The 22,373-nt window shown below is 40.3% G+C and overlaps 1 protein-coding gene across 1 annotated transcript in view; it reads left to right on the top strand.

Moving 5' to 3' along the window:
* Positions 1-22,373, top strand: part of LOC117505792 (AP-2 complex subunit alpha-2-like) — a 153,877-nt gene that overhangs the window by 7,072 nt on the left and 124,432 nt on the right. Inside the window, 1 exon segment of the mRNA XM_034165328.1 lies at positions 2,890-3,032. Coding sequence (XP_034021219.1) covers positions 2,890-3,032 — 143 coding nt within the window.

Genomic DNA, 22,373 nt, shown 5'->3' with positions numbered 1-22,373 from the left:
GATCTGTTTTTTTTTTTCTACAAAATTAAACAACTGAATGAACATCCTCCGAGGCCGGTGATTCCATAATTTTTGCCAGGGGTTGTAGAATAGAATTTAAAATTATTCTTCTTACTTATAAGGTTTTGAATAATCAGGTCCCATCTTATCTTAGGGACCTCATAGTACCATATCACCCCAATAGAGCGCTTCGCTCTCAGACTGCAGGCTTACTTGTAGTTCCTAGGGTTTGTAAGAGTAGGATGGGAGGCAGAGCCTTCAGCTTTCAGGCTCCTCTCCTGTGGAACCAGCTCCCAATTCAGATCAGGGAGACAGACACCCTCTCTACTTTTAAGATTAGGCTTAAAACTTTCCTTTTTGCTAAAGCTTATAGTTAGGGCTGGATCAGGTGACCCTGAACCATCCCTTAGTTATGCTGCTATAGACTTAGACTGCTGGGGGGTTCCCATGATGCACTGAGTGTTTCTTTCTCTTTTTGCTCTGTATGCACCACTCTGCATTTAATCATTAGTGATTGATCTCTGCTCTCTTCCATAACATGTCTTTTTCCTGATTCTCTCCCTCATCCCCAACCAGTCCCAGCAGAAGACTGCCCCTCCCTGAGCCTGATTCTGCTGGAGGTTTCTTCCTGTTAAAAGGGAGTTTTTCCTTCCCACTGTCGCCAAGTGTTTGCTCACAGGGGGTCGTTTTGACCGTTGGGGTTTTTCTGTAATTATTGTATGGCTTTGCCTTACAATATAAAGCTCCTTGGGGCAACTGTTTGTTGTGATTTGGCGCTATATAAATAAAATTGATTTGATTTGATTTCCTATAGTATGCTAACAGAGTTACTTTAGATAGATACCAGTACACTCACAGCTTCTGCTTCTACTGCTTAACCTACTAACTATATTTGATTTTACTACTAGTCTACATACTACAGTCTTCTCCTGTGATGTCTTATCCTTCTTATGTCTTATTATTTATTATATTATATATACCTTTTTCTTGAGCAGCTTGGGTGGGTAGGGAGAGTTCCCATGGGATGAAAAAGCTTTTTAACCTACCATCCCTGGTTCTCAAGACCAGGCACCAAAGTGGCTCTACTCTTTTCTACTCTTCTATTTTACTCTTCCTTTTTAGATATTTAGATATACCTTTGTATACTGGCATAGTTCCACCTTAGAATTGGAATATAATATATAAGATATACCTTACTGACTTTTCATGGCACCCCTGACTGTGGAAACTTTACACTGGACCTCAAGCAACGTGGTTTCTGTGTCTCTCCTCTCTTCCTCCAGACTCTTGGACCTTGATTTCCAAAGGAAATGCAAAATGTACTTTGATCAGAGAACATAACTTTGGAGCACTCAGCTGCAGTCAGTCCTTTTTGTCTTTAGTCCAGACAAGACGTCAAGTCTGCAGTCTTCACCATGATTGTGTAGCCCACAGAACTAGACTGAGACCAGTTAAAGGCCTTTGCAGGTGTTTGGAGTTAATTAGCTGATTAGAGTCTGACACCAGGTGTCTTCAATATTCAACCCTTTCAAAATATTCTATTTTTCTGAGATACTCAGTTTGAAGTTTTCAGTAGTTGTCAGTTATAATCATCAAAATTAAAAGAAACACTTGAAATATATCTGTCTGTGTGGAATGAATGTATACATTATACAGGTTTCACTTTTTGAATGGAATTACTGAAATAAATCAACTTTTTCCTGATATTCTAATTATATGACCAGCACCTGTATGTTTGGTTTCCAAGTCCATGAGTTGTATTTTATTTGCTGAAGATACGACTGTGTTTTGTAGTGGGAATCATTTGGGACAGCTTTTGGACATGATGGAAAAGGAATTACAGAATTTCAGATATTGGTTTGATTTAAATAAATTATCGCTTCATCTTGGTAATACAAAGTGTATTGTATTTGGAAATAAGCCCAGGAATTTAAGCAGAAATTTCTTTTTATTGACAATAAATTACAATGGTAAACACATGTTAAATCTAAAAATTTTTTAAATTGAGGTTTGTGGAAACGTATAAACAAATACAAATCCAATATTTTTACTACAAAAGAAAGCTATCAGAGTTATCTTTAATAAACCATATCGTGAGCCAACAAACCCACTATTTGTCTGTTTACATATTTTGAAATTCTGGGACTTGGTTGATTATATCACAATACAAATTGTGTACAAAGTTAAAAATATACTTTTACCTCAGCATGTCCAGGATCTGTTTAAAATTAGGGAGTCCAGTTATAATTTGAGAGGAACATTATTATTTGATAAAGACTTGAGCTACTGTAAAAGGCTTTGTGTTTCTGTAAAAGGTGTAAATATTTGGAATAACTCCTGATAATATTAAATTCTTTGGTACTTCAGTTCACTTTAAAAGACTTCATAAAAACAATATAATTACTTGTTATAATATGATGAATTAGGTTGATTGAATATATTGTTTTTTGGGTTGTGCACTATTGCTTGATTTGTTGTGTTGAGAAATTTTAGTTCATTGATTAATCGCTATTGTCTGTGCTTGTTTCTTTGGTATTTGTTCTGAGTATGTATATATATTTATTTTGTATGGTAAAAGGGGGTAGGTGTTTAAAAGCTTTTGCTTCTGCCTACGCCCTTTTGGCCACACAAAATTGTGAAATTGATTTTTTTTTTTTTTTTTTTTTTTTTGAGTCTGTGTGCACCGAATGAATTCATTCATTGCTTTTATATATATATATATATATATATATATATATATATATATATATATTCTTTTTTCAATCTGTGTCCATTGAGTTAAATTCAGATATTCAGATAGTCTCAGTTCATCAAATGTTGACATTTCTGTGAGGGTGTACCGTGTAATATAGACAGTGAAATCCAATTTGTCATGTTGTATGTCAACAGGAGACAAGGCTCTGGATGGCTACAGTAAGAAAAAGTATGTTTGCAAGCTGCTCTTCATCTTTCTTCTGGGCCATGATATTGACTTTGGACATATGGAAGCTGTGAATCTTCTCAGTTCCAACAAGTACACAGAGAAACAGATTGTAAGTAGACAGACATTTGTCCTCTAAAAAATAAGTGGTTGTGTTTTTTGCCTGTGGATTGTTGTGGAGTAAGTGACGAGCGTCCCTGCTGTGGTTTGTCATAAAGCACGCTGAGGCTGATACAGCTGTTGGTTCCAGGGAAATTGCTAACTTGTACTTCCTTTAGAAATGCAAAGTCATCAACTTTTTTTGAACAGTTTATCTGATTTCACTTCTCATATATGGTTTGTTGGCCTTTTAGAAAAACAGTCTTGACTAAAAGCACTTTGTACAGTCAGGTTCATAAGTATTTGGACAGTGACAATTTTTGTGAGTTTGCCTCTTTACCCCAGCACAGTGGAGTTAGTTTTTCTAAGACACTAAATTCCATTGACTGCACACAGAACTCTGTCGTCAAAATATTGGATACATTTCATGGCTTACACATTGCTCCCAAAAATGTTGCACACTGTTAAAAAAGACTGCACACACTTTTTGCTCATTTGAACAGACATTTCAGTCATAGCACGTTTTTCAAAAAGTGAACACTAGGAGGCAGAATGCGAACACTATTCCAGCACAGCTGTCATAATTAAGACACAACAGGTCAAAGCTGAAAGTGCTGTTGCCAATGAACAGCAGAGCATAAAACCTGCTGGGAAGCAGCATTGTCTTCAAAATGGACGTCAGAGGAGCAAGAGGTGGACGAGGAATACGTGGCCGTGGATGACCCAGACCGGAGCTGGAACCAGAACCTGGACCAGCCCATGGACCTGGTCCAGATCCAGTACCTGCTCTTCAGCCTCCTCCAGAACCAGAACCTGCTCCTCAGCCTCGTCCAGAACCTGTCCGTGCACCTAATCCTGGCCTGCGACCAGGCTTCAGCCGAGACAAAGACCCATGCAAAGAAGGAGAATTTCAGATGAGATTCGAGAAACTGTGATCAATAATGTGTTGATTCATGGAATGACCCTAAAAGAAGCAGGACAAAGACTCACACCCAACCTCAGCAGATACACTGTTGGATCAATTATCCGACAATTTAAAGAGGACAACAGGTATGTGCAACTCTTCTATGCACATTCTTTACACAAAGTGTATATTATATATTTTGACCCCTTTTTTTGGTAGAGTTGCAAGACCGCGTGTTGCAGCAGGACGAGCACCTTTATTCAGCCACCACCAAGAGGCCTTAATAGTCCAGATGGTGGTGCAAAATAACGCAACCAACTTTGGCAAGTTCAGCAATGGATCATTCAAGATAATAACCATTTCAGGGGCATCAACAGTGTAAGTCTCTCCACCACTGATCTGAAAAACACCACTGAAAAACAGAGTCAGCATGAAGCGAGTCTACAGAGTTCCCTTCAGAAGAAACACCCTCAGAGTAAAAGAGCAGCGATTCCAGTATGTACAACCCCTGGCAAAAATTATGGAATCACTGGCCTCGGAGGATGTTCATTCAGTTGTTTAATTTTGTAGAAAAAAAGCAGATCACAGACATGACACAAAACTAAAGTAATTTCAAATGGCAACTTTCTGGCTATAAGAAATCAGGAAAAAAAAAAATTGTGGCAGTCAGTAACGGTTACTTTTTTAGACCAAGCAGAGGAAAAAAATATGGAATCACTCAATTCTGAGGGAAAAATTATGGAATCATGAAAAACAAAAGAATGCTCCAACACATCACATAGTATTTTGTTGCACCACCTCTGGCTTTTCTAACAGCTTGCAGTCTCTGAGTCATGGACTTAATGAGTGACAAACAGTACTCTTCATCAATCTGGCTCCAACTTTCTCTGATTGCTGTTGCCAGATCAGCTTTGCAGGTTGGAGCCTTGTCATGGACCATTTTCTTCAACTTCCACCAAAGATTTTCAATTGGATTAAGATCCGGACTATTTGCAGGCCATGACATTGACCCTATGTGTCTTTTTGCAAGGAATGTTTTCACAGTTTTTGCTCTATGGCAAGATGCATTATCATCTTGAAAAATGATTTCATCATCCCCAAACATCCTTTCAATTGATGGGATAAGAAAAGTGTCCAAAATATCAACGTAAATTTGTGCATTTATTGATGATGTAATGACAGCCATCTCTCCAGTGCCTTTACCTGACATGCAGCCCCATATCATCAATGACTGTGGAAATTTACATGTTCTCTTCAGGCAGTCATCTTTATAAATCCCATTGGAACGGCACCAAACAAAAGTTCCAGCATCATCACCTTGCCCAATGCAGATTCGAGATTCATCACTGAATATGACTTTCATCCAGTCATCCACAGTCCACGATTGCTTTTCCTTAGCCCATTGTAACCTTGTTTTTTTCTGTTTAGGTGTTAATTATGGCTTTCGTTTAGCTTTTCTGTATGTAAATCCCATTTCCTTTAGGCGGTTTCTTACAGTTCGGTCACAGACGTTGACTCCAGTTTCCCCCCATTCGTTCGTCATTTGTTTTGTTGTGCATTTTCGATTTTTGAGACATATTGCTTTAAGTTCAACCTTCCCATGTTGTTTGTATTTGGTCCAGAGTTTAGACACAGCTGACTGTGAACAACTTCTTGTCAGTCCACTTGGTGCAACAGCTCTCCAAGGTGTGATCACTCCTTTTTAGATGCAGACTAATGAGCAGATCTGATTTGATGCAGGTGTTAGTTTTGGGGATGAAAATTTACAGGGTGATTCCATAATTTATTCCTCAGAATTGAGTGATTCCATATTTTTTTCCTCTGCTTGGTCTAAAAAAGTAACCGTTACTGACTGCCAGAACCTTTTTTTTTCTTGATTTCTTATAGTGTTTCTTAAAGCCAGAAAGTTGCCATTTGAAATGACTTTAGTTTTGTGTCATGTCTATGATCTGCTTTTTTTTTCTACAAAATTAAACAACTGAATGCACATCCTCCGAGGCCGGTGATTCCATAATTATTGCCAGGGGTTGTACAAGTCAATCAATCAATCAATTTTTTTATATAGCGCCAAATCACAACAAACAGTTGCCCCAAGGCGCTTTATATTGTAAGGTAAGGCCATACAATAATTATGTAAAACCCCAACGGTCAAAACGACCCCCTGTGAGCAAGCACTTGGCTACAGTGGGAAGGAAAAACTCCCTTTTAACAGGAAGAAACCTCCAGCAGAACCAGGCTCAGGGAGGGGCAGTCTTCTGCTGGGACTGGTTGGGGCTGAGGGAGAGAACCAGGAAAAAGACATGCTGTGGAGGGGTGCAGAGATCGATCACTAATGATTAAATGCAGAGTGGTGCATACAGAGCAAAAAGAGAAAGAAACAGTGCATCATGGGAACCCCCCAGCAGTCTACGTCTATAGCAGCATAACTAAGGGATGGTTCAGGGTCACCTGATCCAGCCCTAACTATAAGCTTTAGCAAAAAGGAAAGTTTTAAGCCTAATCTTAAAAGTAGAGAGGGTGTCTGTCTCCCTGATCTGAATTGGGAGCTGGTTCCACAGGAGAGGAGCCTGAAAGCTGAAGGCTCTGCCTCCCATTCTACTCTTACAAACCCTAGGAACTACAAGTAAGCCTGCAGTCTGAGAGCGAAGCGCTCTATTGGGGTGATATGGTACTATGAGGTCCCTAAGATAAGATGGGACCTGATTATTCAAAACCTTATAAGTAAGAAGAAGAATTTTAAATTCTATTCTAGAATTAACAGGAAGCCAATGAAGAGAGGCCAATATGGGTGAGATATGCTCTCTCCTTCTAGTCCCCGTCAGTACTCTAGCTGCAGCATTTTGAATTAACTGAAGGCTTTTTAGGGAACTTTTAGGACAACCTGATAATAATGAATTACAATAGTCCAGCCTAGAGGAAATAAATGCATGAATTAGTTTTTTAGCATCACTCTGAGACAAGACCTTTCTGATTTTAGAGATATTGCGTAAATGCAAAAAAGCAGTCCTACATATTTGTTTAATATGCGCTTTGAATGACATATCCTGATCAAAAATGACTCCAAGATTTCTCACAGTATTACTAGAGGTCAGGGTAATGCCATCCAGAGTAAGGATCTGGTTAGACACCATGTTTCTAAGATTTGTGGGGCCAAGTACAATAACTTCAGTTTTATCTGAGTTTAAAAGCAGGAAATTAGAGGTCATCCATGTCTTATGTCTGTAAGACAATCCTGCAGTTTAGCTAATTGGTGTGTGTCCTCTGGCTTCATGGATAGATAAAGCTGGGTATCATCTGCGTAACAATGAAAATTTAAGCAATACCGTCTAATAATACTGCCTAAGGGAAGCATATATAAAGTGAATAAAAATTGGTCCTAGCACAGAACCTTGTGGAACTCCATAATTAACTTTAGTCTGTGAAGAAGATTCCCCATTTACATGAACAAATTGTAATCTATTAGACAAATATGATTCAAACCACCGCAGCGTAGTGTCTTTAATACCTATGGCATGCTCTAATCTCTGTAATAAAATTTTATGGTCAACAGTATCAAAAGCAGCACTGAGGTCTAACAGAACAAGCACAGAGATGAGTCCACTGTCCGAGGCCATAAGAAGATCATTTGTAACCTTCACTAATGCTGTTTCTGTACTATGATGAATTCTAAAACCTGACTGAAACTCTTCAAATAGACCATTCCTCTGCAGATGATCAGTTAGCTGTTTTACAACTACCCTTTCAAGAATTTTTGAGAGAAAAGGAAGGTTGGAGATTGGCCTATAATTAGCTAAGATAGCTGGGTCAAGTGATGGCTTTTTAAGTAATGGTTTAATTACTGCCACCTTAAAAGCCTGTGGTACATAGCCAACTAACAAAGATAGATTGATCATATTTAAGATCGAAGCATTAAATAATGGTAGGGCTTCCTTGAGCAGCCTGGTAGGAATGGGGTCTAATAAACATGTTGATGGTTTGGATGAAGTAACTAATGAAAATAACTCAGACAGAACAATCGGAGAGAAAGAGTCTAAGTTCCCTAAAAAGCCTTCAGTTAATTCAAAATGCTGCAGCTAGAGTACTGACGGGGACTAGAAGGAGATAGCATATCTCACCCATATTGGCCTCTCTTCATTGGCTTCCTGTTAATTCTAGAATAGAATTTAAAATTCTTCTTCTTACTTATAAGGTTTTGAATAATCAGGTCCCATCTTATCTTAGGTACCTCGTAGTACCATATCACCCCAATAGAGCGCTTCGCTCTCAGACTGCAGGCTTACTTGTAGTTCCTAGGGTTTGTAAGAGTAGAATGGGAGGCAGAGCCTTCAGCTTTCAGGCTCCTCTCCTGTGGAACCAGCTCCCAATTCAGATCAGGGAGACAGACACCCTCTCTACTTTTAAGATTAGGCTTAAAACTTTCCTTTTTGCTAAAGCTTATAGTTAGGGCTGGATCAGGTGACCCTGAACCATCCCTTAGTTATGCTGCTATAGACGTAGACTGCTGGGGGGTTCCCATGATGCACTGTTTCTTTCTCTTTTTGCTCTGTATGCACCACTCTGCATTTAATCATTAGTGATCGATCTCTGCTCCCCTCCACAGCATGTCTTTTTCTTGGTTCTCTCCCTCAGCCCCAACCAGTCCCAGCAGAAGACTGCCCCTCCCTGAGCCTGGTTCTGCTGGAGGTTTCTTCCTGTTAAAAGGGAGTTTTTCCTTCCCACTGTAGCCAAGTGCTTGCTCACAGGGGGTCGTTTTGACCGTTGGGGTTTTACATAATTATTGTATGGCCTTGCCTTACAATATAAAGCGCCTTGGGGCAACTGTTTGTTGTGATTTGGCGCTATATAAAAAAATTGATTGATTGATTGATACTCTATCTCCCTTACAGAGTTTAGGTAGCTACTCTGCACTGTGTTGGTATATGGCATTAGAGAACATAAAGAAGGAATCATATCCTTAAACCTAGTTACAGCGCTTTCTGAAAGACTTCTAGTGTAATGAAACGTATTCCCCACTGCTGGGTAGTCCATCAGAGTAAATGTAAATGTTATTAAGAAATGATCAGACAGAAGGGAGTTCTCAGGGAATACTCTTAAGTCTTCTATTTCCATACCATAAGTCAGAACAAGATCTAAGATATGATTAAAGTGGTGGGTGGACTCATTTACTTTTTGAGCAAAGCCAATAGAGTCTAATAATAGATTAAATGCAGTGTTGAGGCTGTCATTCTCAGCATCAGTGTGGATGTTAAAATCGCCCACTATAATTATCTTATCTGAGCTAAGCACCAAGTCAGACAAAAGGTCTGAAAATTCACAGAGAAACTCACAGTAACGACCAGGTGGACGATAGATAACAACAAATAAAACTGGTTTTTGGGACTTCCAATTTGGATGGACAAGACTAAGAGACAAGCTTTCAAATGAATTAAAGCTCTGTCTGGGTTTTTGATTAATTAATAAGCTGGAATGGAAGATTGCTGCTAATCCTCCGCCTCGGCCCGTGCTACGAGCATTCTGACAGTTAGTGTGACTCGGGGGTGTTGACTCATTTAAACTAACATATTCATCCTGCTGTAACCAGGTTTCTGTTAGGCAGAATAAATCAATATGTTGATCAATTATTATATCATTTACCAACAGGGACTTAGAAGAGAGAGACCTAATGTTTAATAGACCACATTTAACTGTTTTAGTCTGTGGTGCAGTAGAAGGTGCTATATTATTTTTTCTTTTTGAATTTTTATGCTTAAATAGATTTTTGCTGGTTATTGGTGGTCTGGGAGCAGGCACCGTCTCTACGGGGATGGGGTAATGAGGGGATGGCAGGGGGAGAGAAGCTGCAGAGAGGTGTGTAAGACTACAACTCTGCTTCCTGGTCCCAACCCTGGATAGTCACGGTTTGGAAGATTTAAGAAAATTGGCCAGATTTCTAGAAATGAGAGCTGCTCCATCCAAAGTGGGATGGATGCTGTCTCTCCTAACAAGACCAGGTTTTCCCCAGAAGCTTTGCCAGTTATCTGTGAAGCCCACCTCATTTTTTGGACACCACTCAGACAGCCAGCAATTCAAGGAGAACATGCGGCTAAACATGTCACTCCCGGTCTGATTGGGGAGGGGCCCAGAGAAAACTACAGAGTCCGACATTGTTTTTGCAAAGTTACACACCGATTTAATGTTAATTTTAGTGACCTCCGATTGGCGTAACCGGGTGTCATTACTGCCGACGTGAATTACAATCTTACCAAATTTACGCTTAGCCTTAGCCAGCAGTTTCAAATTTCCTTCAATGTCGCCTGCTCTGGCCCCCGGAAGACAATTGACTATGGTTGCTGGTGTCACTAACTTCACATTTCTCAAAACAGAGTCGCCAATAACCAGAGTTTGATCCTCGGCGGGTGTGTCGTCGAGTGGGGAAAAACGGTTAGAGATGTGAACGGGTTGGCGGTGTACACGGGGCTTCTGTTTAGGGCTACGCTTCCTCCTCACAGTCACCCAGTCAGCCTGCTTTCCCGGCTGCTCGGGATCTGCCAGGGGGGAACTAACAGCGGCTAAGCTACCTTGGTCCGCACCGACTACAGGGGCCTGGCTAGCTGTAGAATTTTCCACGGTGCGGAGCCGAGTCTCCAATTCGCCCAGCCTGGCCTCCAAAGCTATGAATACGCTACACTTATTACAAGTACCGTTACTGCTAAAGGAGGCCGAGGAATAACTAAACATTTCACACCCAGAGCAGAAAAGTGCGGGAGAGACAGGAGAAGCCGCCATGCTAAATCGGCTAAGAGCTAGTAGCTACGCTAAGCTAGCGGATTCCTAAAAACACGCAAAGTGAATAATGTGTAAATAATTTAGAGGTGATTCAGCAGAAGGAGTGCTTTAGTTAAGGCACGTAAAGATTACACTGGGAAACAAATCGTAATCTAGATAACTAGATCAATCTAACTGCGCAGATTAACCAGCTAACAGATACAGAAAAACACCACTGTGCTCCGGAACAGGAAGTGATACAATACCGCAGTGAGTATATAAAATGACGCTTTCATATCATAAGAATCATATCATGCTCTTATGGCAATTCTATAAATATAGAACTGTGAAAGTTTTAAAAAGGCTGTTTACAAATTCAAACGCACAGTTCAGATTCACCAGTGCTGTTGCATTACAGGAAGTGAACATTTGTCTTGTGTATGTTTATTCCAGAGGGTTTTTCAGTTGAACTCTGATGATGGGCCACATAAATACATCTATGTGGATGAGGGTGGCTTCAACCTGGCCAAGAGGAGGAGGAGGGGAAGAAACATCATTGGACAGCAGGCTAAAGTCAACATCCCAGGTCAGCGTGGGGGCAATGTATCCCTCTGCACGGCAATAAGCAATTTTGGAGTCACTCACCGTCATGCAGTCCTGGGCCCATACAACACCCAGCGTTTGTTGACCTTCTTAGATGGACTTCGTGAGGCCTTGATGGGACAGGTGCAGCTGTGTGTTTTTCAAAGAGACACTGTTTTTGTTGTTGTCTGGGACAATGTAAGCTTTTCATAGAGGGCTGCTGATTAGAAAATGGTTCAGTATGAACCCTCAGTTTATTGTTTTTCTGCCGCCATATTCTCCCTTCCTTAATCTTATGGCAGGGCTGGATCAGACACACAAGGTTTCCACGTTGCCTGGCCAGAGAAAGTATAGCTTGTGATGTTGATGAGGTCCTGTGGCCTAATCAAGCTGACAGAACTGATGCAGATGTGGTGTAAATACTATAATGTTATACTGTACTGTGTATGTTTTTTGTTGTACAGCACTTTGGAAACTATGTTTGTGAAATGTGCTATATAAATAAAGGGTATTGTATACTGTGAACAATATTGTGCTGTAAGATTATTTCTAATTTTATAATGTACAGTCAGGGACTGTAATGGTCCCCTCTGACTCAATTGTGAGTTGCATTTGTGCTCTCATTGTCATTTTTGGAGACTACATAATTTTTTACACTTAATGTGGAAACAGTGAGGGAACAGTATTTTGCATTTTGTAGTGCAGTGTGCTAATTTTGATCAGTGTGTGCACATTTTGGTTAGTGTGCTAATTTTGATAAAGTGTGCTTATGACACAAGTGTGCAGTGCTTTGTGAATTGGGGAAATGTGCAATATTTTGGGAAATGTGTGCTATTTTTCAGGAACAGTGTTTTATCAATTGAGAAAAACTAAAATGAAACAACTTTTACTTTAATTAAAGTGCTTTAACAAAATGTAGCACTTTTTTTTGCCATTTTGATGCAGTCCCTCCATTTTCAGAGCTATGGGTAATTGGACAAACAATAAGGATTTATATGGTGTAGTGTTGAACAGGTCAACAAGACCAGACTGCTTGGAGTTGAAATTGACTCTGATTTATCATGGTCTAAACACATTAGTAGAATAGTACGTAGGATGGGTAGGGGCCTTTCAATGGTGAGAAGATGCTCCCACCTCTTACCTCCTAATGTTACTGCTGATGTGGTAAAAATTCTTGTTCTGTCACAGTTAGATTATTGCTCTGAGATTTGGTCTTGTGCTGCTACAACACACATAAATACCCTACAACTAGTCCAAAACAGAGCTGCACGATGTGCACTTCAGTGTCAGAACTGATGTGAACTGGATGCATAACACACTGTCCTGGCTTAAAGTAAAAGAGAGATGTACAGCCTCATTATTGAACTTGATGAGGAGCATTCTTAGAACTAAATCTTCAAATGTTCTTTATAAAGAATTACTGTTCAGTCAGAATGAACATGATTATGATACAACACATGCCACGGAGGGCAGATTTATAATACCTAAAGTGAAAACAAATAAAGGAACAAGTGTGGTAATGTATAGAGCAATGTTTGGCTGGAACACTTTGCCAAGGGACATTATTAATGCAACCAGTGAGCATCAGTTTAAAGTCCTTTTGAAAAGGCATCTTCTTAGAATTTAACATTTGGGTTTATTGACCATTCTAGGAAATTATTTGTCATCAATCATTTGACAAGAATGAATTAATTGTAAGTAACCATATTGAGCCAAAGGTTTCCCGGAAATCTAGGTCCTGTCATTGTGTGTGCAGATGAGTGGGTGTGTGGGTGGGGGGGGAATCTCTGTTTTTATTATTTATACAACCCCTGGCAATAATTATGGAATCACCGGCCTCGGAGGATGTTCATTCAGTTGTTTAATTTAGTAGAAAAAAAAGCAGATCACAGACATGACAGAAAACTAAAGTCATTTCAAATGGCAATTTTCTGGCTTTAAGAAACACTATAAGAAATCAGGAAAAAAAAATTGTGGCAGTCAGTAACGGTTACTTTTTTAGACCAAGCAGAGGAAAAAAAAAAATGGAATCACTCAATTCTGAGGAATAAATTATGGAATCACCCTGTAAATTTTCATCCCCAAAACTAACACCTACATCAAATCAGATCTGCTCGTTGACGTTGACCCTATGCCATGACATTGACCCTATGTGTCTTTTTGCAAGGAATGTTTTCACAGTTTTTGCTCTATGGCAAGATGCATTATCATCTTGAAAAATGATTTCATCATCCCAAAACATCCTTTCCAAGCAGAAGGAAAAAATATGGAATCACTCAATTCTGAGGAAAAAATGATGGAATCATGAAAAACAAAAGAACACTCCAACACATCACTAGTATTTTGTTGCACCACCTCTGGCTTGCAGTCTCTGAGGCATGGACTTAATGAGTGACAAACAGTACTCTTCATCAATCTGGCTCCAACTTTCTCTGATTGCTGTTGCCAGATCAGCTTTGCAGGTTGGAGCCTTGTCATGGACCATTTTCTTCAACTTCCACCAAAGATTTTCAATTGGATTAAGATCCGGACTATTTGCAGGCCATGACATTGACCCTATGTGTCTTTTTGCAAGGAATGTTTTCAGTTTTTTTTCTATGGCAAGATGCATTATCATCTTGAAAAATGATTTCATCATCCCCAAACATCCTTTCAATTGATGGGATAAGAAAAGTGTCCAAAATATCAACGTAAACTTGTGCATTTATTGATGATGTAATGACAGCCATCTCCCCAGTGCCTTTACCTGACATGCAGCCCCATATCATCAATGACTGTGGAAATTTACATGTTCTCTTCAGGCAGTCATCTTTATAAATCCCATTGGAACGGCACCAAACAAAAGTTCCAGCATCATCACCTTGTCCAATGCAGATTCGAGATTCATCACTGAATATGACTTTCATCCAGTCATCCACAGTCAATCAATCAATCAATCAACTTTTTTTTTTATATAGCGCCAAATCACAACAAACAGTTGCCCCAAGGCGCTTTACACTGTAAGGCAAGGCCATACAATAATTATGAAAAACCCCAACGGTCAAAACGACCCCCTGTGAGCAAGCACTTGGCTACAGTGGGAAGGAAAAACTCCCTTTTAACAGGAAGAAACCTCCAGCAGAACCAGGCTCAGGGAGGGGCAGTCTTCTGCTGAGACTGGCTGGGGCTGAGGGAAAGAACCAGGAAAAAGACATGCTGTGGAAGGGGGCAGAGATCGATCACTAATGATTAAATGCGGAGTGATGCATACAGAGCAAAAAGAGAAAGAAACAGTGCATCATGGGAACCCCCCCACAGTCTACGTCTAAAGCAGCATAACCAAGGGATAGTCCAGGGTCACCTGATCCAGCCCTAACTATAAGCCTTAGCGAAAAGGAACGTTTTAAGCCTAATCTTAAAAGTAGAGAGGGTATCTGTCTCCCTGATCTGAATTGGGAGCTGGTTCCACAGGAGAGGAGCCTGAAAGCTGAAGGCTCTGCCTCCCATTCTACTCTTACAAACCCTAGGAACTACAAGTAAGCCTGCAGTCTGAGAGCGAAGCGCTCTAATGGGGTAATATGGTACTACGAGGTCCCTAAGATAAGATGGGACCTGATTATTCAAAACCTTATAAGTAAGAAGAAGAATTTTAAATTCTATTCTAGAATTAACAGGAAGCCAATGAAGAGAGGCCAACACGGGTGAGATATGCTCTCTTCTGCCAGTCCCCGTCAGTACTCTAGCTGCAGCATTTTGAACTAACTGAAGGCTTTTTAGGGAACTTTTAGGACAACCTGATAATAATGAATTACAATAGTCCAGCCTAGAGGAAATAAATGCATGAATTAGTTTTTCAGCATCACTCTGAGACAAGACCTTTCTGATTTTAGAGATATTGCGTAAATGCAAAAAGGCAGTCCTACATATTTGTTTAATATGCGCTTTGAATGACATATCCTGATCAAAAATGACTCCAAGATTTCTCACAGTATTACTAGAGGTCAGGGAAATGCCATCCAGAGTAAAGATCTGGTTAGAGACCATGCTTCTAAGATTTGTGGGGCCAAGTACAATAACTTCAGTTTTATCTGAGTTTAAAAGCAGGAAATTAGAGGTCATCCATGTCTTTATGTCTGTAAGACAATCCTGCAGTTTAGCTAATTGGTGTGTGTCCTCTGGTTTCATGGATAGATAAAGCTGGGTATCATCTGCGTAACAATGAAAATTTAAGCAATACCGTCTAATAATACTGCCTAAGGGAAGCATGTATAAAGTGAATAAAATTGGTCCTAGCACAGAACCTTGTGGAACTCCATAATTAACTTTAGTCTGTGAAGAAGATTCCCCATTTACATGAACAAACTGTAATCTATTAGACAAATATGATTCAAACCACCGCAGCGCAGTGCCCTTAATACCTATGACATGCTCTAATCTCTGTAATAGAATTTTATGGTCAACAGTATCAAAAGCAGCACTGAGGTCCAACAGAACAAGCACAGAGATAAGTCCACTGTCCGAAGCCATAAGAAGATCATTTGTAACCTTCACTAATGCTGTTTCTGTACTATGATGAATTCTAAAACCTGACTGAACCTCTTCAAATAGACCATTCCTCTGCAGGTGATCAGTTAGCTGCTTTACAACTACCCTCTCAAGAATCTTTGAGAGAAAAGGAAGGTTGGAGATTGGCCTATAATTAGCTAAGATAGCTGGGTCAAGTGATGGCTTTTTAAGTAATGGTTTAATTACTGCCACCTTAAAAGCCTGTGGTACATAGCCAACTAACAAAGATAAGTTGATCATATTTAAGATTGAAGCATTAAATAATGGTAGAACTTCCTTGAGCAGCCTGGCAGGAATGGGGTCTAATAAACATGTTGATGGTTTGGATGAAGTAACTAATGAAAATAACTCAGACAGAACAATCGGAGAGAAAGAGTCTAACCAAATACCGGCATCACTGAAAGCAGCCAAAGATAACGATACATCTTTGGGATGATTATGAGTAATTTTTTCTCTAATAGTCAAAATTTTGTTAGCAAAGAAAGTCATGAAGTCATTACTAGTTAAAGTTAATGGAATACTCAGCTCAATAGAGCTCTGACTCTTTGTCAGCCTGGCTACAGTGCTGAAAAGAAACCTGGGGTTGTTCTTATTTTCTTCAATTAGTGATGAGTAGAAAGATGTCCTAGCTTTACGGAGGGCTTTTTTATAGAGCAACAAACTCTTTTTCCAGGCTAAGTGAAGATCTTCTAAATTAGTGAGACGCCATTTCCTCTCCAACTTACGGGTTATCTGCTTTAAGCTACGAGTTTGTGAGTTATACCACGGAGTCAGACACTTCTGACTTAAAGCTCTCTTTTTCAGAGGAGCTACAGCATCCAAAGTTGTCTTCAATGAGGATGTAAAACTATTGACGAGATACTCTAACTCCCTTACAGAGTTTAGGTAGCTACTCTGCTCTGTGTTGGTATATGACATTAGAGAACACAAAGAAGGAATCATATCCTTAAACCTAGTTACAGCGCTTTCTGAAAGACCTCTAGTGTAATGAAACTTATTCCCCACTGCAGGGTAGTCCATCAGGGTAAATGTAAATGTTATTAAAAAATGATCAGACAGAAGGGAGTTTTCAGGGAATACTGTTAAGTCTTCTATTTCCATACCATAAGTCAAAACAAGATCTAAGATATGATTAAAGTGGTGGGTGGACTCATTTACTTTTTGAGCAAAGCCAATAGAGTCTAATAATAGATTAAATGCAGTGTTGAGGCTGTCATTCTCAGCATCTGTGTGGATGTTAAAATCGCCCACTATAATTATCTTATCTGAGCTAAGCACTAAGTCAGACAGAAGGTCTGAAAATTCACAGAGAAACTCACAGTAACGACCAGGTGGACGATAGATAATAACAAATAAAACTGTTTTTTGGGACTTCCAATTTGGATGGAAAAGACTAAGAGACAAGCTTTCAAATGAATTAAAGCTCTGTCTAGGTTTTTGATTAATTAATAAGCTGGAATGGAAGATTGCTGCTAATCCTCCGCCCGGCCCGTACTACGAGCATTCTGGCAGTTAGTGTGACTCGGGGGTGTTGACTCATTTAAACTAACATATTCATCCTGCTGTAACCAGGTTTCTGTTAGGCAGAATAAATCTATACGTTGATCAATTATTATATAATTTACCAACAGGGACTTAGAAGAGAGAGACCTAATGTTTAATAGACCACATTTAACTGTTTTAGTCTGTGGTGCAGTTGAAGGTGCTATATTATTTTTTCTTTTTGAATTTTTTTGCTTAAATAGATTTTTGCTGGTTATTGGTAGTCTGGGAGCAGGCACCGTCTCTACGGGGATGGGGTAATAGGGGGATGGCAGGGGGAGAGAAGCTGCAGAGAGGTGTGTAAGACCACAGCTCTGCCTCCTGGTCCCAACCCTGGACAGTCACAGTTTAGAGGATCCAAGAAAATTGGCCAGATTTCTAGAAATGAGAGCTGCTCCATCTAAAGTGGGATGGATGCCGTCTCTCCTAACAAGACCAGGTTTTCCCCAGAAGCTTTGCCAATTATCTATGAAGCCCACCTCATTTTTTGGACACCACTCAGACAGCCAGCAATTCAAGGAGAACATGCGGCTAAACATGTCACTCCCGGTCTGATTGGGGAGGGGCCCAGAGAAGACAACAGAGTCCGACATTGTTTTTGCAAAGTTACACACCGATTTAATGTTAATTTTAGTGACCTCCGATTGGCGTAACCGAGTGTCATTACTGCCGACGTGAATTACAATCTTACCAAATTTACGCTTAGCCTTAGCCAGCAATTTCAAATTTCCTTCAATGTCGCCTGCTCTGGCCCCCGGAAGACAATTGACAATGGTTGCTGGTGTCGCTAACTTCACATTTCTCAAAACAGAGTCGCCAATAACCAGAGTTTGATCCTCGGCGAGTGTATCGTTGAGTGGGGAAAAACGGTTAGAGATGTGAACGGGTTGACGGTGTACACGGGGCTTCTGTTTAGGGCTACGCTTCCTCCTCACAGTCACCCAGTCAGCCTGCTTTCCCGACTGCCCGGGATCTGCCAGGGGGGAACTAACGGCGGCTAAGCCACCTTGGTCCGCACCAACTACAGGGGCCTGGCTAGCTGTAGAATTTTCCACGGTACGGAGCCGAGTCTCCAATTCGCCCAGCCTGGCCTCCAAAGCTACGAATAAGCTGCACTTATTACAAGTACCGTTACTGCTAAAGGAGGCCGAGGAATAACTAAACATTTCACAACCAGAGCAGAAAAGTGCGGGAGAGACAGGAGAAGCCGCCATGCTAAATCGGCTAAGCGCTAGTAGCTACGCAACCTAGCGGATTCCTAAAAACACGCAAAGTGAATAATGTATAAATAATTTAGAGGTGATTCAGCAGAAGGAGTGCTTTAGTTAAGGCACCAGACAGGCCATGAAGCAGCACAAGTAACGCACGGCAACGGTGCAAAAATAAAATAAAAATCCACTAGACAGGCTGTGGAGCAGCACAGATAACACACGACAACAGTGGTAAAAAATAAAATAAAAATCCACTGGACAGGCTGTGGAGCAGCACAGGTAACTCACGACAACAGTGGTAAAAAATAAAATAAAAATCCACTGGACAGGCTGTGGAGCAGCACAGGTAACGCACGACAACAGTGGTAAAAAATAAAATAAAAATCCACTAGACAGGCTGTGGAGCAGCACAGGTAACACACGACAACAGTGGTAAAAAATAAAATAAAAATCCACTGGACAGGCTGTGGAGCAGCACAGGTAATGCACGACAACAGTGCTAAAAAAATAAAATCAAAATCCACTGGACAGGCTGTGGAGCAGCACAGGTAACGCACGACAACAGTGGTAAAAAAATAAAATAAAATAAAATAAAAATCAAAATCCACTGGACAGGCTGTGGAGCAGCACAGGTAACGCACGACAACAGTGCTAAAAAATAAAATAAAAATCCACTGGACAGGCTGTGGAGCAGCACAGGTAACGCACGACAACAGTGGTAAAAAATAAAATAAAAATCCACTGGACAGGCTGTGGAGCAGCACAGGTAACGCACGACAACAGTGCTAAAAAAATAAAATCAAAATCCACTGGACAGGCTGTGGAGCAGCACAGGTAACGCACGACAACAGTGGTAAAAAATAAAATAAAAATCCACTAGACATGCTGTGGAGCAGCACAGGTAACACATGACAACAGTGGTAAAAAATAAAATAAAAATCCACTGGACAGGCTGTGGAGCAGCACAGGTAATGCACGACAACAGTGCTAAAAAAATAAAATCAAAATCCACTGGACAGGCTGTGGAGCAGCACAGGTAACGCACGACAACAGTGCTAAAAAAAAAAAATAAAATCAAAATCAAAATCCACTGGACAGGCTGTGGAGCAGCACAGGTAACGCACGACAACAGTGGTAAAAAATAAAATAAAAATCCACTGGACAGGCTGTGGAGCAGCACAGGTAACGCACGACAACAGTGCTAAAAAATAAAATAAAAATCCACTGGACAGGCTGTGGAGCAGCACAGGTAACGCACGACAACAGTGCTAAAATAAAATAAAAATCCACTGGACAGGCTGTGGAGCAGCACAGGTAACACACGACAACAGTGCTAAAAATAAAATAAAAATCCACTGGACAGGCTGTGGAGCAGCACAGGTAACGCACGACAACAGTGCTAAAAAATAAAATAAAAATCCACTGGACAGGCTGTGGAGCAGCACAGGTAACGCACGACAACAGTGCTAAAAAAAAATAATAAAATAAAAATCAAAATCCACTCGACAGGCTGTGGAGCAGCACAGGTAACGCACGACAACAGTGCTAAAAAATAAAATAAAAATCCACTGGACAGGCTGTGGAGCAGCACAGGTAACGCACGACAACAGTGCTAAAATAAAATAAAAATCCACTGGACAGGCTGTGGAGCAGCACAGGTAACACACGACAACAGTGCTAAAAAATAAAATAAAAATCCACTGGACAGGCTGTGGAGCAGCACAGGTAACGCACGACAACAGTGCTAAAAAATAAAATAAAAATCCACTGGACAGGCTGTGGAGCAGCACAGGTAACGCACGACAACAGTGCTAAAATAAAATAAAAATCCACTGGACAGGCTGTGGAGCAGCACAGGTAACACACGACAACAGTGCTAAAAAATAAAATAAAAATCCACTGGACAGGCTGTGGAGCAGCACAGGTAATGCACGACAACAGTGCTAAAAAATAAAATAAAAATCCACTGGACAGGCTGTGGAGCAGCACAGGTAACGCACGACAACAGTGCTAAAAAAAAATAAAATAAAATAAAAATCAAAATCCACTGGACAGGCTGTGGAGCAGCACAGATAACACACGACAACAGTGGTAAAAAATAAAATAAAAATCCACTAGACAGGCTGTGGAGCAGCACAGGTAACACACGACAACAGTGCTAAAAAAAAATAAAATAAAATAAAAATCAAAATCCACTGGACAGGCTGTGGAGCAGCACAGATAACACACGACAACAGTGGTAAAAAATAAAATAAAAATCCACTAGACAGGCTGTGGAGCAGCACAGGTAACACACGACAACAGTGCTAAAAAAAAATAAAATAAAAATCAAAATCCACTGGACAGGCTGTGGAGCAGCACAGGTAACGCACGACAACAGTGGTAAAAAATCAAATAAAAATCCACTAGACAGGCTGTGGAGCAGCACAGGTAACGCACGACAACAGTGGTAAAAAATAAAATAAAAATCCATTAGGCAGGCTGTGGAGCAGCACAGGTAACGCACGACAACAGTGGTAAAAAATAAAATAAAAATCCACTAGACAGGCTGTGGAGCAGCACAGGTAACGCACGACAACAGTGGTAAAAAATAAAATAAAAGTCCACTAGGCAGGCTATGGAGCAGCACAGGTAACGCACGACAACAGTGCTAAAAAATAAAATAAAAGTCCACTAGACAGGCTGTGGAGCAGCACAGGTAACGCACGACAACAGTGCTAAAAAAAAAATAAAATAAAAATCCACTAGACAGGCTGTGGAGCAGCACAGGTAACGCACGACAACAGTGCTAAAAAAAAAATAAAATAAAAATCCACTAGACAGGCTGTGGAGCAGCACAGGTAACGCACGACAACAGTGGTAAAAAAATAAAATAAAAATCCACTGGACAGGCTGTGGAGCAGCACAGGTAACACACGACAACAGTGGTAAAAAATAAAATAAAAATCCACTAGGCAGGCTGTGGAGCAGCACAGGTAACACACGACAACAGCGCTAAAATAAAATAAAAATCCACTAGACAGGCTGTGGAGCAGCACGACAACAGTGCTAAAAAAATAAAATAAAAATAAAAACGAAAGCTTTAGCAAGCTAGTTAGCTTGCCAACGCTGATGAAAGTTAGCTGATAAAAGTGCTCCGTCGCGATGTTTCGACCGTTAGAGGTCTTCTTTAGGCGTTGGAGCACGGTGAAAAAGTAAAAAAAAAGTAAAAAAGTCTTGAAAAAGACTGTTAATTCAAAGAACTCAAACAGCTCAATTCAAACAGCTAACAGATACAGCAGAACACCGCTGTGCTTTTCCTTAGCCCATTGTAACCTTGTTTTTTTCTGTTTAGGTGTTAATGATGGCTTTTTGTTTAGCTTTTCTGTATGTAAATCCCATTTCCTTTAGGCGGTTTCTTACAGTTCGGTCACAGATGTTGACTCCAGTTTCCTCCCATTCATTCCTAATTTGTTTTGTTGTGCATTTTTCGTTTTTTGAGACATATTGCTTTAAGTTTTCTGTCTTGATGCTTTGATGTCTTCCTTGGTCTACCAGTATGTTTGCCTTTAACAACCTTCCCATGTTGTTTGTATTTGGTCCAGAGTTTAGACACAGCTGACTGTGAACAACCAACATCTTTTGCAACATTGCGTGATGATTTACCCTCTTTTAAGAGTTTGATAATCCTCTCCTTTGTTTCAATTGACATCTCTCGTGTTGGAGCCATGATTCATGTCAGTCCACTTGGTGCAACAGCTCTCCAAGGTGTGTGATCACTCCTTTTTAGATGCAGACTAACGAGCAGATCTGATTTGATGCAGGTGTTAGTTTTTGGAATGAAAAT

This window comes from Thalassophryne amazonica, unplaced genomic scaffold (genome assembly GCF_902500255.1).
Source record: "Thalassophryne amazonica unplaced genomic scaffold, fThaAma1.1, whole genome shotgun sequence".
Classification (NCBI taxonomy): Eukaryota; Metazoa; Chordata; class Actinopteri; order Batrachoidiformes; family Batrachoididae; genus Thalassophryne; species Thalassophryne amazonica.
This window is presented reverse-complemented; position numbering and strand designations above follow the sequence as displayed.